This window comes from Haematobia irritans, chromosome 1 (assembly GCF_050003625.1).
Source record: "Haematobia irritans isolate KBUSLIRL chromosome 1, ASM5000362v1, whole genome shotgun sequence".
Lineage (NCBI taxonomy): Eukaryota > Metazoa > Arthropoda > Insecta > Diptera > Muscidae > Haematobia > Haematobia irritans.
In genome coordinates this window covers 267,505,416-267,520,421 of record NC_134397.1, presented here as the reverse complement: position 1 = coordinate 267,520,421, position 15,006 = coordinate 267,505,416, and the positions used below count along the sequence as shown (strand labels likewise).

The 15,006-nt window shown below is 32.2% G+C and overlaps 2 protein-coding genes across 2 annotated transcripts; both read left to right on the top strand.

Annotated features, from left to right (window-relative positions):
• The first annotated feature begins 5,117 nt into the window (after nucleotides 1-5,117).
• LOC142219719 (uncharacterized) lies at nucleotides 5,118-5,715 on the top strand. Its single transcript, XM_075288585.1, has 2 exons — nucleotides 5,118-5,219; nucleotides 5,277-5,715. Exons 1-2 carry the CDS (start codon nucleotides 5,175-5,177, stop codon nucleotides 5,646-5,648), a joined length of 417 nt encoding a protein of 138 aa, XP_075144700.1. The 5' UTR covers nucleotides 5,118-5,174; the 3' UTR covers nucleotides 5,649-5,715.
• Nucleotides 5,716-10,446: 4,731 nt separating this feature from the next.
• On the top strand, nucleotides 10,447-11,178 carry LOC142219718 (uncharacterized). The gene is made up of 2 exons (XM_075288584.1): nucleotides 10,447-10,557; nucleotides 10,715-11,178. The coding sequence occupies exons 1-2, from the start codon at nucleotides 10,513-10,515 to the stop codon at nucleotides 11,084-11,086; spliced, it is 417 nt and encodes a 138-aa protein (XP_075144699.1). The 5' UTR covers nucleotides 10,447-10,512; the 3' UTR covers nucleotides 11,087-11,178.
• The last annotated feature ends 3,828 nt before the right edge of the window (nucleotides 11,179-15,006 follow it).

Below are 15,006 nucleotides of genomic sequence, written 5' to 3'. Positions count from 1 at the left end.
GAGTCACTACCTTCTTGTAAGTCGATAGTCCGGCTCGTTTTTTGGCTCGATGCACGGTTGTAGACGATACACCCAGCTTATTTGCGGCATCTCGGAGAGAGAGAGGTTAGGGTTTCGCTTGAAACTACCGGCAACTCTCTTTGTCGTCTCAGCGGCTTCCGGTTTGCGACAAACGTTCCCCAAACACTTTAATTACATTTGTAACGGTTGATTTGGCAACTTTTAGCGATTTTGCCAGCTTTGCGTGCGAGTAGCTCGGATTTTCGCGATGCGCGAGCAAAATTTTGATACGCTGCTCTTCTTGCTTGGACGGCATTTTGACAACTGAAGAGTGAATTCCAAAATCAAAATAGGAGCAACATTCTACACACACACACACCTTCAAAATGAGGGGTGTTCAGGTTTTTAAATGCAAAATTGAAAGAAATACGTCAAGTTTATATTGAACAAATTTTGACCGTATCACCCTTTATCACAATGGACTGAATAGTCTAACTGAGCCTGATATATCGGACTGCCACTATACCTTACCTAACCTACACGCCAAAAATAATCCTTCTTTTCAAACGAAATTTTAGTTAAACAAATATCGTTTCCCATTTGTTTTTCACTGTGATATAAACGTTTCTTTTCTGACTAATTGCATATTTCCGTACATCTTTTTCACTTCGACGAGTTTTTATAGTTCTTATCATCTTTATAGGTAATACAAACGATATAAAAACATAGTTTATTTGACAGAAAGATACCTTTAGTTGGCCACCGTGGAGCAATGGTAAGCATGTCCGTTTTGCTTGCTTCGATCGAACACCAAAAAGTTTTTTTATACACATAGTTTTACGTATATTCCAAAAACGTTCGGAAGATTACCGAAAACGTTGTTTTGTTTGCGTGTAGATTTTTTATTTTTTTATTTACTTCAATTGGTTACAATTCATAAATTCTATGTTGCCCCAGCGCCCTAATGGCTTTATAGGAGCTAACCTTATCAGTACATATAGACGTGTTATGAATATTTACTTTTTATATAGCAAATTCATTAACAATTAAAAATGTTGTTACGTTGAAATTTCAAAATAATTTAGTATATATATATATATATATATATATATCAGCTATAGTTTTTTACTAGAAACATATATTAGAAAAATTGTCTCAAATTTTCGTATTTTTCGTTTATTGCTAAAGAAGTTTATAAAAATGTATTTTACACCTTACCAATATGGAAAATATGATGATGAGGAATGTGGTAATTCCGAAATAGCTGTACATCCAACCATCTTGCAGTCTATAGGGCTTTGTCCAACTAAATTTTACAAGCATACTTTTCCTACACTTGTAGTTTCGTCAATGCATGGCTTTAAGATGAGTTCAAAAATAACAATAATGAAAATATTTATAGCTTATTTATATTAAAGCCTCTACTTTAAAATAACATCGAGAATTAAATCGAAACTAAGTAGGAAAATATATTTTGGAGTCTTTTTCGAATGTCCTTCTAAGTGGACATCAGTAGTGAAAGGGTTAAATGCTACACATCCACTAACAGGTTGGCTGATAAGTCCCCGGTCTAACAAAGAAAAACACATTTTTTTGTCAAAATTCGTTTTTATTATTCAACATAGTTCCCTTCAAGAGCGATACAACGATTATAACGACCTTCCAATTTTAAGATACCATTTTGGTAGTACTCCTTCGGTTTTGCCTCAAAATAGGCCTCAGTTTCGACGATCAACTCTTCATTGCAGTCAAATTTTTTCCCTGCGAGCATCCTTTTGAGGTCTGAGAACAAGAAAAAGTCGCTGGGGGCCAGATCTGGAGAATACGGTGGGTGGGGAAGCAATTCGAAGCCCAATTCATGAATTTTTGCCATCGTTTTCAATGACTTGTGGCACGGTGTGTTGTCTTGGTGGAACAACACTTTTTTCTTCTTCATATGGGGCCATTGTGCCACGATTTTGACCTTCAAACGCTCCAATAACGCCATATAATAGTCACTGTTGATGGTTTTTCCCTTCTCAAGATAATCGATAAAAATTATTCCATGCGCATCCCAAAAAACAGAGGCCATTACTTTGCCAGCGGACTTTTGAGTCTTTCCACGCTTCGGAGACGGTTCACCGGTCGCTGTCCACTCAGCCGACTGTCGATTGGACTCAGGAGTGTAGTGATGAAGCCATGTTTCATCCATTGTCACATATCGACGGAAAAACTCGGGTGTATTACGAGTTAACAGCTGCAAACACCGCTCAGAATCATGAGCACGTTGTTGTTTTTGGTCAAATGTGAGCTCGCGCGGCGCCCATTTTGCACAGAGCTTCCGCAAATCCAAATATTGATGAATGATATGACCAACACGTTCCTTTGATATCTTTAAGGCCTCTGCTATCGCGATCAACTTCATTTTACGGTCATTCAAAATCATTTTCTGGATTTTTTTGATGTTTTCGCCGGTAACCACCTCTTTCGGGCGTCCACTGCGTTTACCGTCCTCCGTTCTCATTTCACCACGCTTGAATTTTGCATACCAATCAATTATTGTTGATTTCCCTGGGGCAGAGTCCGGAAACTCATAATCAAGTCAAGTTTTTGCTTCCACCGTATTTTTTCCCTTCAGAAAACAGTATTTTATCAAAACACGAAATTGCTTTTTTCACAATAACAAAAGTTGCTTCACAAAAGACGCTCTATCTCACAAACCAATTGACATAGAGACGTCAAATTTTGACACGAATCATTTGAAGGTATGTACTATATAAAAATAATATGCATGTAATAATAGCGACGCCATCTATGTGTCAGACCGGGGACTTATTAGCCAACCTGTTATGCTCGATTCCTTGTTTAGCAACTTCCAGACGACATCTTTTTACATTTAAATTTGCATTATTTCTTGTATTGAATGCAGTTTGATTTATGAGGAATTGTATTGATCCTAGTCCGATATTATTAATAGCTTTGAACATGTATGTCAATAATTGAAATTTGTATACGCCATACAAAATTGTTTTAGCAATATTGCTGTATAACTGCGAAGTAGGGTATAATACCGGTACTTTAAAGACAATTTTGAGTGCTTTATTCTGTGTCCTTTGCAATGATCTTAAATGAAAGTTTCTTTTTTTGTGGGCTTGTATTATTGCCAAATAATTTAAATGTCTTTGAATCAAAGAATTATAGAGTAAAAGTTTTGTCTTCACATTAAAAACATTAAGAAATTGATGCAGCATGCCAATAGCAGGTGATACTTTTTTCTTTCCTCTTCCATATGCGTATTCCACGCTAAGTTGTTTTGTAAATTAATACCAAGATATTTCATTGATTGACACTCAGAGATCCGTACACCTCCAATCGTTATATTAAATGTTTCTTCTACTTGCGGACATCGAGGTCGAAAACGCATTAATTTTGTCTTGTTCGGGTTAAGTACAAGTTTATTAATTCTGCAGAATTCTAAAATAATATTAGCATCATGTTCCATTTGTCCTTTCAATATAGCCTCATGGTTATACGGATATAATAGAGAAATATCGTCAGCATACATAATTAATTGGCCATTGAAATTTAAATTAGAAATAGCGTTAAGTTATACTGTAAACAACAGCGATCCCAAAACACTTCCCTGTGGTACCCCATGTTCAACAGTTCCTGTGTCCCCTCTTGTTGCATTAATTTCGACATATTGTTCTCTTTTCACAAGATAACTCTCTATGAGTTTCAATTCCCTTCCACAAATTCCATAATATGGCATTCCATAATATGGCGACAACAGTATATCATGATCAGCTAGGTCAAATGCTTTTGGCAAGTCATAAGAAACTGCACCAACTCCACCAAAGCTTGCATCGAAACCATCACAAATAGTATTTACAATATTAACTACCGCTTCTTGTGTACCACTGCCTTTTTTAAATCCAAATTGTTTAGGATGTAATTGTAATTAAATTATTTTAAAGTATAGTTAAATACTTTAAAATAACATCGAGAAATAAATTGAAACTATGTGGGGAAATAGAGTTCGGTTTCGTTTTCGAATGTCCTCCTAAGTGGACATCGGTAGTCAAAGCTTTTATAGTAGGATGTGAACAAGAGAAAACGGGCTTTTTTGAAAATTATACACGCAAAGAACTAAAATATCATACTTTCATTCTAAACGAAGTTTTACACACAAAGAATATTTTGACTAAAATTGAGCCAGCGAAATTTTTTCATTGATATAACGGAACATTTTCATTAATACAATGATACAATAATATGAAACCTTACGTTGATTAACTGAAAATTCGTCATAATAGCGAAAAATTTCGTTGTCTTAACGAATTTGTTTCATTGACTCACTTTTAATGACATGTTTCGTTAATATAATGAAACTTTTTCTATTAGTGTAGTCCATCAAACAATTTATTTGGAAGAAAAGAATATTATTTTTGTGATAAATGTTGAAAGAATACAAAAAACAATTATAGTAAAAGCTGGCTCAAAAATATGTATTTCAAATATTACACACGTAAAAAAATTTACGCCCCATAAATATTACACATCTTGATGTCTCGTGATAAAGATTTAATATAGACTATGCAACACATCACATCCTACATTTAGCCTTTCGAGCCACGATGGTGCAATGGTCAGCATGCCCGCCTTGCATACGAAGAGACATGGGTTTTGGAGATACTTCAATCAGTGCGGCAAAAGTGTTCCACAATTGGTTAAAACGCATACCGAACTTAATAGGAATTTTTTTTCAAAAACAGTAAAGCTATCTTCGATGATTAATCTTGCATTGTTCTCTAATCGAGAAATATAAAAGGCAACCCTGGTATGGTAAGAAATATCACACATCCTATATTTACCTTCTTTTCTTTACCTTCATGTGGTGGGTGTTTGTTGTGCACCCTTATCTTACGAAGAGATATTTTATTTTTAAAAGTTCAAAGTTTAATTACATTTTAGCATTATATTACAACCGCGAGATAACACTTGAAAATATGAATTTATTTAAAAATTGAAGAGGTTGAACGATCAAGATGACCTTAAATCTCTATGAAATTGAAATTGAAACAATGTACATATGTGGATAATGTGACAATCGATGGCAATATAAAGAGGCGTTAGATAGACGCTTGATAGGCAGTAAGCATCTTCAAATCAATTTGCAAACACTTAATTCCAAGATGACAAAATTTATTGTTGTCCTACTTGTATTGTCCATGACAATGGTGAGTCTTTTTTTATATTACAAAATTCAATTATTAATGAAAATTTCCAAAACACAGATCTTTGCCGAACGACCTGAATGGTATCCTGAGAATGCAGCTGAGCTTGAGGTAAACTGTATGAAAGATCATAATGTTACTCCTGAAATTGTGGCAAAAATTCGCTCCTTCCATTTGGATGATACGCCCGAAATACGTGATGTCGTTTACTGTAGTGCCAAAGCTAAAAACATTTATAGACCTGGAGTAGGCTTCGAACCAGAACGTTTTGTCTTGGGTGTAAGAGAGAGCGTTAAAATGGACTGTAACATTAATTACATTCGCAGTTGTGGAGAGAAACATAAATATGTTCAACCAGAGAAGTCGATGTATTTCAATGTTTTGAAATGCATCTTTGAAGATTTGGAAAGTAATTGCAAAAAAATTGCATAAAATGTTGTACAATATTTCAATTTCATGTGTCATGAATGGAAATTAAATTTGAATTAAATTTTAATAATGTATTTTTTATTTTTTGAAAGAAATATAATTTTGGGATATTTTGGGATATTTGGTTGAGGCAATGAATTGCTTTGTCATTGCTTTATTCTTGAAAATTCGTTCAGTGGAATATTTCGATACCACTTCGGCAGAGAAAGAAGACGCCGAGTCGCGCCGCCGATTTCAGTCGCTGACGACCATTTTTTGCCAGCCGACGCCGACGCAGCCGCCGAATACGTCAACTCATCTCGACTAATATTTAGCCGTCAATTAATCAAAAATATAGGTTTAAGTCAGAAAACTGTATTAATAATTGTCGTATTTTTTGCGAAAATGTTGAACCTTTCCTCCACAATCAATCAATTTCAAGCTGCTACAATTTTGTAAACATTTAGCTCAGAAAATTTGAATGAAATGTAAATTTTATTGTACGATTAGTTGTACAACTAATTACTACCATTCGAATAACTTCAAATTGATTTTATAATGGATAATATTTATATCGGCTTAGCCGTCAAGCAGTCGCCACCGGAGGCAAAAATTTAGTATCAACCACCGCCTACAAAAATGGATCAGCTTCATTCTTTGCCCTTCAGCCATTATCTTACACTGAAAGAAGTATTGTCGTGAAACCAAAAAGTTTTGCTTAGCACAGAAGACGCATTTCTCTGATATAAGGTTTTTTCCCTTGTCCAAAAGTCGATAAGTGATTCGACTTGAAACTAGGTATCTTTACATGAAAGAACATTTGATTTGACTTAGGTCAACGTCTTTAAATTTGTTGAGTTTTTGTATCTTAGCAAATGAAGAAAGCGCTGCAAAGCGAATAAATTAAAATTTGTTTCTTAGAATCAAGTACGCAAAACTCAAATTTAAAAGGGAATTGTGTCTTAAAGATATCCCTACTTCAATTCTCCGCTTCTTTGGATCGGAGCCAATATCAAAATCATTAGTGTAAAGATAAAATCCTTGGAAACGGACATGCTTTTTTCAGTGTAAACAATTAACAAAATTAAGAAAAAAGTATGTATAAGTACACACATGTAAAGGTATTAACTAATGTAAAATAATTGAGACATTTTCATAAATATAATATATGTGGATAAAAATAGTAAATATTCTTTAAACAAACGAGTTTGTTTTTGTGTTTAGAGCCTAGATTAAAAACTTCCGTAAAAATGCTTTAAATTTTTTGAAAGGTAAAATCATTGCATCCAATTAAATTTTTTCAGTGTTAGGTTAGATTAGGTACACTAATATGTAAGATTATGCAACCTTTAATTTAGGACACGTTATTTACACAATATTAAGAACAAAATTCCTTAAAATAAAGAAATTTTAATTAAATGAATGTTCATAGTGTTTGAATTAAAAATATTCTTCTTTAAATGTAGCACACAAATCTTTGATATTTGCGTTCTCTTGTTAAAATTGTATGCCTCTAAAGTGAGGAAATTTTTTTCTTAAGAAATAATCTTAAAATTACCCGAGGCATTGAATCTTTGGAATAAAGATAAGAAAGCTTCAAAAATAGGCTAATACTTATTTTTTCCCATTTAAAATCTTTTTGAAATGTATAAAATATTGCTTATTGCTTCCTTTATTTATACATCAATAATTCAGGCTCACTTGGACCATTCCTTCCATTGTTTTATCATAGTGGTGAACTATTCTCTTATCACTGGGTGCTGCCAGATTCCATGTTTAGGTCAATGGCTATGTACCTTTTTTATAGCCGACTCCAAACGTCGATTCATATTGCGGGAATGCTAACTATTGCACCAATCTCGTGGTGCTAGTTATCTCATATTCTGGTAGCGACTTCCAAGGGAACTCTTATGAGGTAGCTGCGTGTCCCCTGTACCTCACAATTTTGTTAAGAACTTGTCCATGCCGGTAGATTATGTTACATGGGTTTGAAAAATCCACGCTGCTTTATTTGGGGCAAATCATCTAACATCTGGGCTTTGCTTTATGTATGGTTTTGAAGTCTGGGATGAAATATTGAATGCGGAAATTAGTAATTCGGGATTGACAACGGATGGCGTAGTTCGGAATATACGCATCAGACAATACTGAAACTATATTCATGCCATAACCTCATTCCATTTCAGTATGGGTAATTTGTCCAGCGTGTAAGTAAGGTGGGGTATGTGGCAGCCCGATGTTTCAGGTTCACTTAGTCTATTCAGTCCATTGTGATAACACAGTGGTGTACTTGTCTCTTATCACTGAGTGCTGCCCGATTCTATATTAACCCATTGACGTTTAAGGTAAGTTTTTCTTGCAGATTCATATTAAAAATATACCTATTTATTAAGTAAAGTATCGCCAAAATGTGAAAAAAATATTTCCTTCTATGAGAAATTTCATGGGACATTAGTTCCTTTCATCCTCAAAGGTAAATACATATTTGGTGAGAATTTTTTTATCATACTATATACAACTCATTACAAACCACATCATGAGCTTTGTTTACATTGTAAAATACATACAGCAAATCAAGACGCATTTCGACAAGTGTGCAAAACCATGCATGCATAATTTTGATCGCTTAGCATAAGCTTGCTCTCATTTGTCTATATAAAAAAATTTGATTGATTAAACGTACAATTTCGTAACAAAGTCATTTTCTCAACAATTTATTTAAGCATAAAAGCAATGAATAAAATTAATCGAGACAATAATATTGAAAATGGCGAACTGTCTAGAATATGTTGCCAGAAGTGAAAACGTAGTCGCTAGCGATGGACGGTACATCGATTGATCGGCCTATTTTTTTTTTAAATAATTTTCCCCATTTTTCATTTGCGCTCCCAATAGAATATTTGAAACTCGCCACTATTTTTTAATCGCGAAGAGGATGAATAAGAATAGTAAATTCTAATAATTGAATTGGAGATTTAGAAATCCGAAATAGTGACTTCCCAACCATTTTGGGCAACATTTTTATTTTTCCATAACACAATAAAAAAGTATTGAATCCGCGTCGAACCTTCGATGTTTTTGAGACTAAAGTTGGACTGATAAACATTGAAGGAAGATTTTTGGCTAATATAAAAGTTGAGTTTGTCAATTTAAGCTCACATAAAAAAAACTGATTATAGGGCTGTTTTCTTTTAGCACTGGATGCAACATTTGTATGGGGTATCCAGAACATCATTGCACTGGTGTCGATGTTGCCACATTGTATTTTGATAATGTGACGCTTCTTCGATTCACAATAGCAATTTATTGTGACTAATTTATCGAAAAACAAGAAATTCAAAGTGGTTCAGTATCATAAATAATCGCAGCAGTAAATATTTATTACTATTAGAACATTTCATACATTAAAAATGCAAGATTTCACTTCTTTTCTGTGATTGTTTTTAAACAACTGATGACAGTGTTGCATGTTTTTGGAGATGTCCTAGATAAACGAGTACTCTGTTTTCTTTTAGTTCTTCACGGGTTAGAAAACAGCCCCTATGATAAATGATTAGTCCATCTACACCCTCACAAAAAATCGCTTCTGTAACATATACTCCCAAACATATTTTGCTTCAAGCATATACATTTTTGGGTATTGCCTAAACATTTATATGTTTGATCTCTTCCAATATATAATATGTTTGAAAGCATATTGGTCTAAACAATATATGTTTGGGTAGTCTAAGTTCCAAACATTTTGTATTTTTGCATCCAAATTCAATAATGTTGTCTTCTAAAAAACAATATGTTATTATGTGAACATATAATATGTTTGGAAGCATATTGCACCCAAAAATATTATATGCTTAAAAAAAATTCTCCCAAACAATATTGTGCTCAAAATTTTATTTATTTATTTATATATTTACAATCATAATGAATTATGAAAATAAACAGGTAATATAGGTGCTAACAACATAGGTTTTCGACCTGAATGCTCAAAATTTTGTTTCTGCCCAATTGTATATTCCCCGACATCTTTCTCACTTCCACGAGATTTTTTAGTTCTTAGCACCTTTTTCTGTAATACAAACATTGTAGAAGAAATTATTCAATTGTATGATTCTTTTTATTTTATTTTTACCTTTTGCCGGACGGGGATTCGAACAGCGGACCGCACAGTTTGTAAGGATCAAAGAAGTAGCTGATCAATTGCCCAAGGAAAAATAAAATGTTAATTTTGTAATAACAAGCAACAACCACCAACTTAATTCAATATCGCTCCCTGTTAAATAGCGCCCCAAACTACTAAACACATATATGTTTATAGGCTATTTCTAAATTAATATATGTTTGCATTCAAGCATATTATATTTACAAACATTTTATGTCCCAAACATAATATGTTCTAACATATTAACATATATGTCCCAAACATGTTATGCTAGTTTATGAACATTATATGCTTGCACTCAAAAATATTGTGTTTAAAAATTTGTGTTCCAAACATATAATGTTTATAGACAAACATATGAAAAACAGTCTTTTTCAACCGTGTTGATATTTCTAGGAGGATGTAAGCTGTTAATACTATATATACTTCTTTTGATCAATCTTGTATTTTCTTAAAAAGCGCTTTATTATTGATAACGAATATTCGAAGCAGTTCAATAATCACTTAATTCTATATGCTCCAATAAATTAAAAAATCATTAAACCTGCAAAACAAAACAAAAATATTATTGTGCCTAAAGACCTATTGTGTGTTAATTTAAACACAATATTTAAAGAAAAAACAAAAAATACAGATAACAAATTTCTATAAAAGGAATCTACCGAATTCATTTAGTGCCAATGTTAATTATTTTTCTTCTGTTAATTGAAAAACAACAATTTTGAGAAAATGAGTAAAATAATTGGAGTTTTTCTTTTGCTATCGATAACTGCGGTAAGTTCAATAAGTGACGACACAAAATTAATACTTTTTCCTGAAGTGAAAATTTTAACACCGAAGAAAAATTGAATAAAAAAAAATTATCAATTTCGATACATCGGTGGTTTCTTTTCTATTGATTTTTAATAATAGTATACATTTATCACAACAGATTTTGGCCGAACGTCCTTCATGGTATCCCGAAAATGCTGCTGAATTGGAAGTTAACTGTATGAAAGAGCACTCTGTTAGTCCTGAAACTGTTTCGAAAATGCGTGGTTTTCATTTGGAAGAAGCTCCTGCTATAGTGTCCGTTCTATTCTGCAGTGGTAAAGCCAAAAATATCTACACCGCAGATTTGGGTTTTGTTCCCGAACGCTTTGCCTATGGCATGAAGCAGAATGTGAAACTGGATTGTGATGTCGACTTTATTCGAAATTGTGCTGAGACACATAAAGAAGTACAACCTGCAGAAACCATGTATTTCAGAGTTGTGAAATGTGTTTTCGATAACAGAGAAGGACATTGCAAGAAAGTTGAATAAAGGAGCAAAAAAATTAACACTATTTTATTGCAAATAAATAATGTTTTTTTTTTACAAATTAAAGTAATGAAATGAATTTGATTTTAAAAATAGTTTTAATTCTAAAATATTTTTGGGGCAAATTCACAAAAGTCACCATAGACTCCGTTGTGGGGTACAGATTTTTTCACCATTTTCGATTAATCATCATTAATTTTTTTGATTGGAATAAATATTTGATGGTGACCAACATTTCCAATACAAAAACTGTTATCATAACCTCAAAAACTTAGTTTAATTATAATACGGATGCGATGTGAACTCTATCATTATATAGAATAAAATTTTGTAGATCCAAACTGAAGTTGTCTTAAGTAAATCAAAAAAAAAATCTTAAGGACAAAAGTTACTAATTCCATTTATTGAGATTTCCATAATGCTTTGTGTAAAAAATAATTTATTTAAATTGTTAACTATCATTTAAAAAATTCTTTATTCTCATAAACGAAAAAATAAATTAAATTTAAAGATAAATATCATTGGGACCACTGTTTTTGGGAATTGTACGAATTTTTGTTTTTATTTATTTATTTAATAATTTGTAAAACTGGTACAACAAGATGATACATCTTATATATGAACAATGTGTAAAAGTGTTGGTGTAGGAAAAACATATTAATGTAAATATAAAAACTTATTTAATATAAAAAAAAAATATAATAATTGAAAATTTCGATAAGTTAGCAATATTTTATATTGTGAACAAATTCTTAAAAAGTTTAGCAACTATTTTAAATAATTCATTTTTAAATCGAATAGCATTGTTTGTAGTTTGCAGTGTGGAAGGTAAGGCGTTCCAGAGACGAGTGGTGCCGTATCTTAGGATGTATTATTTTCAGTCCTCTGTTCGAGCGGGCAAACTGGACGGCCCATAGATTACGTAGCACTCCGTGAACATTTCCGACTGCGAAAAGAATATGATCTGACCAAGTAAGTTTTGAATTAAATATTATTCCCAAATTTTTGTTAGATTGAATAAAATCAATTGCAACATTTGCTTCTGCTTTAGCTTATATTGAACTTATTTGTATGGTCAATGAATTTTATAAATATCTGCGTGTAGTTCTTAAAAATTTTGAGACGAACTTGCACTGAAAAAAAATATTTAATTAAAATATTTTTACATTTATAAGTAAAATATTAATTATTGCATTTAATTAATTAGGAAATATTTCCAATTAAAATATAAATATAAAATTTTGTTCGGAGATAATTAGTTTCATACTATTCAATGGACCATTAAATTTTGACTCCAACTCCAAAAATTCATAAGCAAAAAAAAAACTCTTATAAAATTAAAAGATAATTATTTCCTCGAATGAGAAATTAACTGAGCTATTGATTGTTTGGATTATAGAATAGAAAAGGTTTCAAATTTAGGCTAAGACTTTGAAGATTTTACATCTTTGGTTTAAGTTTTTTGTTAAATTATGAAAATATGTGTGTACTTTAATGTATTTGTAACTGGAGTTCATTAAATTTGTAAATTTTACTACAAATACGCCCATTTTGAGCTTCGATCGCGCTAAAGACCTTCTTGCAATTTGAAAGTCCAATTTGTTTCCTCCAAACTAAAAAATTTTCTTTAACAAGTAAAAAAACTTAATTATATCTAATAATTTGTTTGGAATTTGTCGAAAAATATTTACTTATTTTTTTTGATATCAGCGTGAATGTCAGTGTATCCAATACTATTGTTAACATTTTCTAAATTAACCAACATTTTTCTTCCTGGTATGTTCGCGGCTTTTTTCAGTGTTGAGAACATTTTTACAATTCTACAGAATCTCTAGACTTAAACTGTAAACAGGCTAATGTCCTGGGACGGAGCAAAATGTTATAAAACAAGTATATACAGCACTAAGTTCGGCCGGGCCGAATCTTAAATACCCATCACCATGAACCAAATATTAGGGTTTCCTTTGAAATTTCAGGAGGGCTTGAGGACACTTCCCGAAGATAAATTTAAAGATTTCACCTATGAGGACTATATCAGATTCTGGATTTATAAGAACCATTTTTGTTTGAGTTTTAGAGGAATCATGAACATCTCTTGTAAGTGTGCAAGAAAATTATAAAATAACGTCTTGATTTGAAATCTTAAATCTGTAGATTTTCACCCGAGAAATAAAATCTGGAAATGTTACATTGAGTTTCAAGCAATTTTCATGATCAGTGCGTCTTCTACACCCTCAAGAAGTGAAGTCGGTCTATATGGAGGCATTACCAAATGGACCGATAAAAACTTAATCCGATACACGTTTTTATGAGCCTAATATACCAGAATATTTACAATTTCAGGCAAATCAGATAAAAACTACGGTTTCTAGAAATCCAAGGAGTTAAATCGGGACATCGTTCTTATGGGGGCTATACTAAAATATGGACCGACACTCATCGTTTTCGGCACACCTCTTTCTGACCCGAAAATACCTCTAGATTTCCAATTTCAGGCAAATAGGATAAAAACTTCGGATTCTAGAAGCCCAAGAAGTAAAATCGGGAAATCGGTCTATATGGGGGCTATACCAAAATATGGACCGATAATCACCGTTTTCGGCACACCTCTTTATGGTCATAAAATACCTCTAGATTTCCAATTTCAGAAAAATTTGATAAAAACTACGGTTTCTATAAGCCCAAGACTCCAAATCGGGAGGTCGTTTTATATGGGGACCATGCCAAAACATGGACCGATACTCACAATTTTTGGCACACGTATTTGTGGTCCTACAATACCTCTAGATTTCCAATTTCAGGTAAATTGAATAAAAACTGCGGTTTCTATAAGCCCAAGAAGTAAAATCGGGAGATTGGTCTATATGGGGGCTATACCCAAGGCCGTAGCCAGGATTTTATTTCGGGGGGGGGGGGGGGGGGGGGTTCAACTTAAAAAAAAAAATATTCATATAATCTCATGTGTAGAAAATTTTTAATCTCTTCATTGTTGAAAATGGATGTTCGGATGAGCACGTAGTAACTGCAGGGATGGAAAATGCAGTACTATAGTACTTTTTTCAAAACTTTCTCACCCCGGTCAGTACCGTTGTACCCCCGCGAATGATTTAGTACCTTTTGTGTATACATTTTTGAGTCGATATCAGATTTATGGTACAATAGCTTTGACAAAATATTTTAATATTTTGAGAAAGTCTTTATCAACCTTATTTGCTAATAGTCTTTTTCTTCTTCAAGAATGTTTTAGTCGAAAAAAGAATGCGGTTCTATATTATCGATTTTTTATTTCGGTAGAAAATGTCAAAATTTTATTTCTATATAGAATTTTTGCAAAATTTTATTTTTATAGAAAATTTTGTCAAAATTTTATTTTAATTGAAAATTTTGTAAAAATTTTATTTCTATATGAAATTTTTGCAAAATTTTATTTCTATAGAAAAAATTTTGCAAAATTTTTTTCTATAGATTTTTTTTGCAAAATTTTATTTCTATAGAAAATTTTTGCAAAATTTTATTTATATAGAAAATTTTGTCAAAATTATATATTTTGTCTTTAAATTAAGGATTTTAATATTGGTTTCCAGCCAAAGAAGCTAATAAATAAAATAAGTCATATTACTGAATATATTTTAGCTATCATTTTAAAAGCTTACCGACTTTTGGACAAAGAAAAAACCTTTGCGAAGAAAACTCACATTCGTATTTCAAGAACAAGAAATCTTTGTAGCCACTACAATATTTTTTCCAGTGTATTAAACACTTCTCTATACTACGATGAGTCTTGAATCGATTAAGTTAATTAATTTCATATACCGTCTTAATTTTCCATTGTTATCAGAGCGGAAAAAATACATTGGAGATAATTTTTCACACCACATTTTTCAAGATGATAAGCAACTCTTATAAAATGATCAACATTTTTG

Coding starts and splice junctions, on each gene's coding strand:
- LOC142219719 (XM_075288585.1), top strand. CDS start 5,175: ATGACAAAATTTATTGTTGTCCTACTTGTATTGTCCATGACAATG. Junction 5,220..5,276: donor TTGTATTGTCCATGACAATG/GTGAGTCTTTTT, acceptor TCCAAAACACAG/ATCTTTGCCGAACGACCTGA.
- LOC142219718 (XM_075288584.1), top strand. CDS start 10,513: ATGAGTAAAATAATTGGAGTTTTTCTTTTGCTATCGATAACTGCG. Junction 10,558..10,714: donor TTTTGCTATCGATAACTGCG/GTAAGTTCAATA, acceptor TTATCACAACAG/ATTTTGGCCGAACGTCCTTC.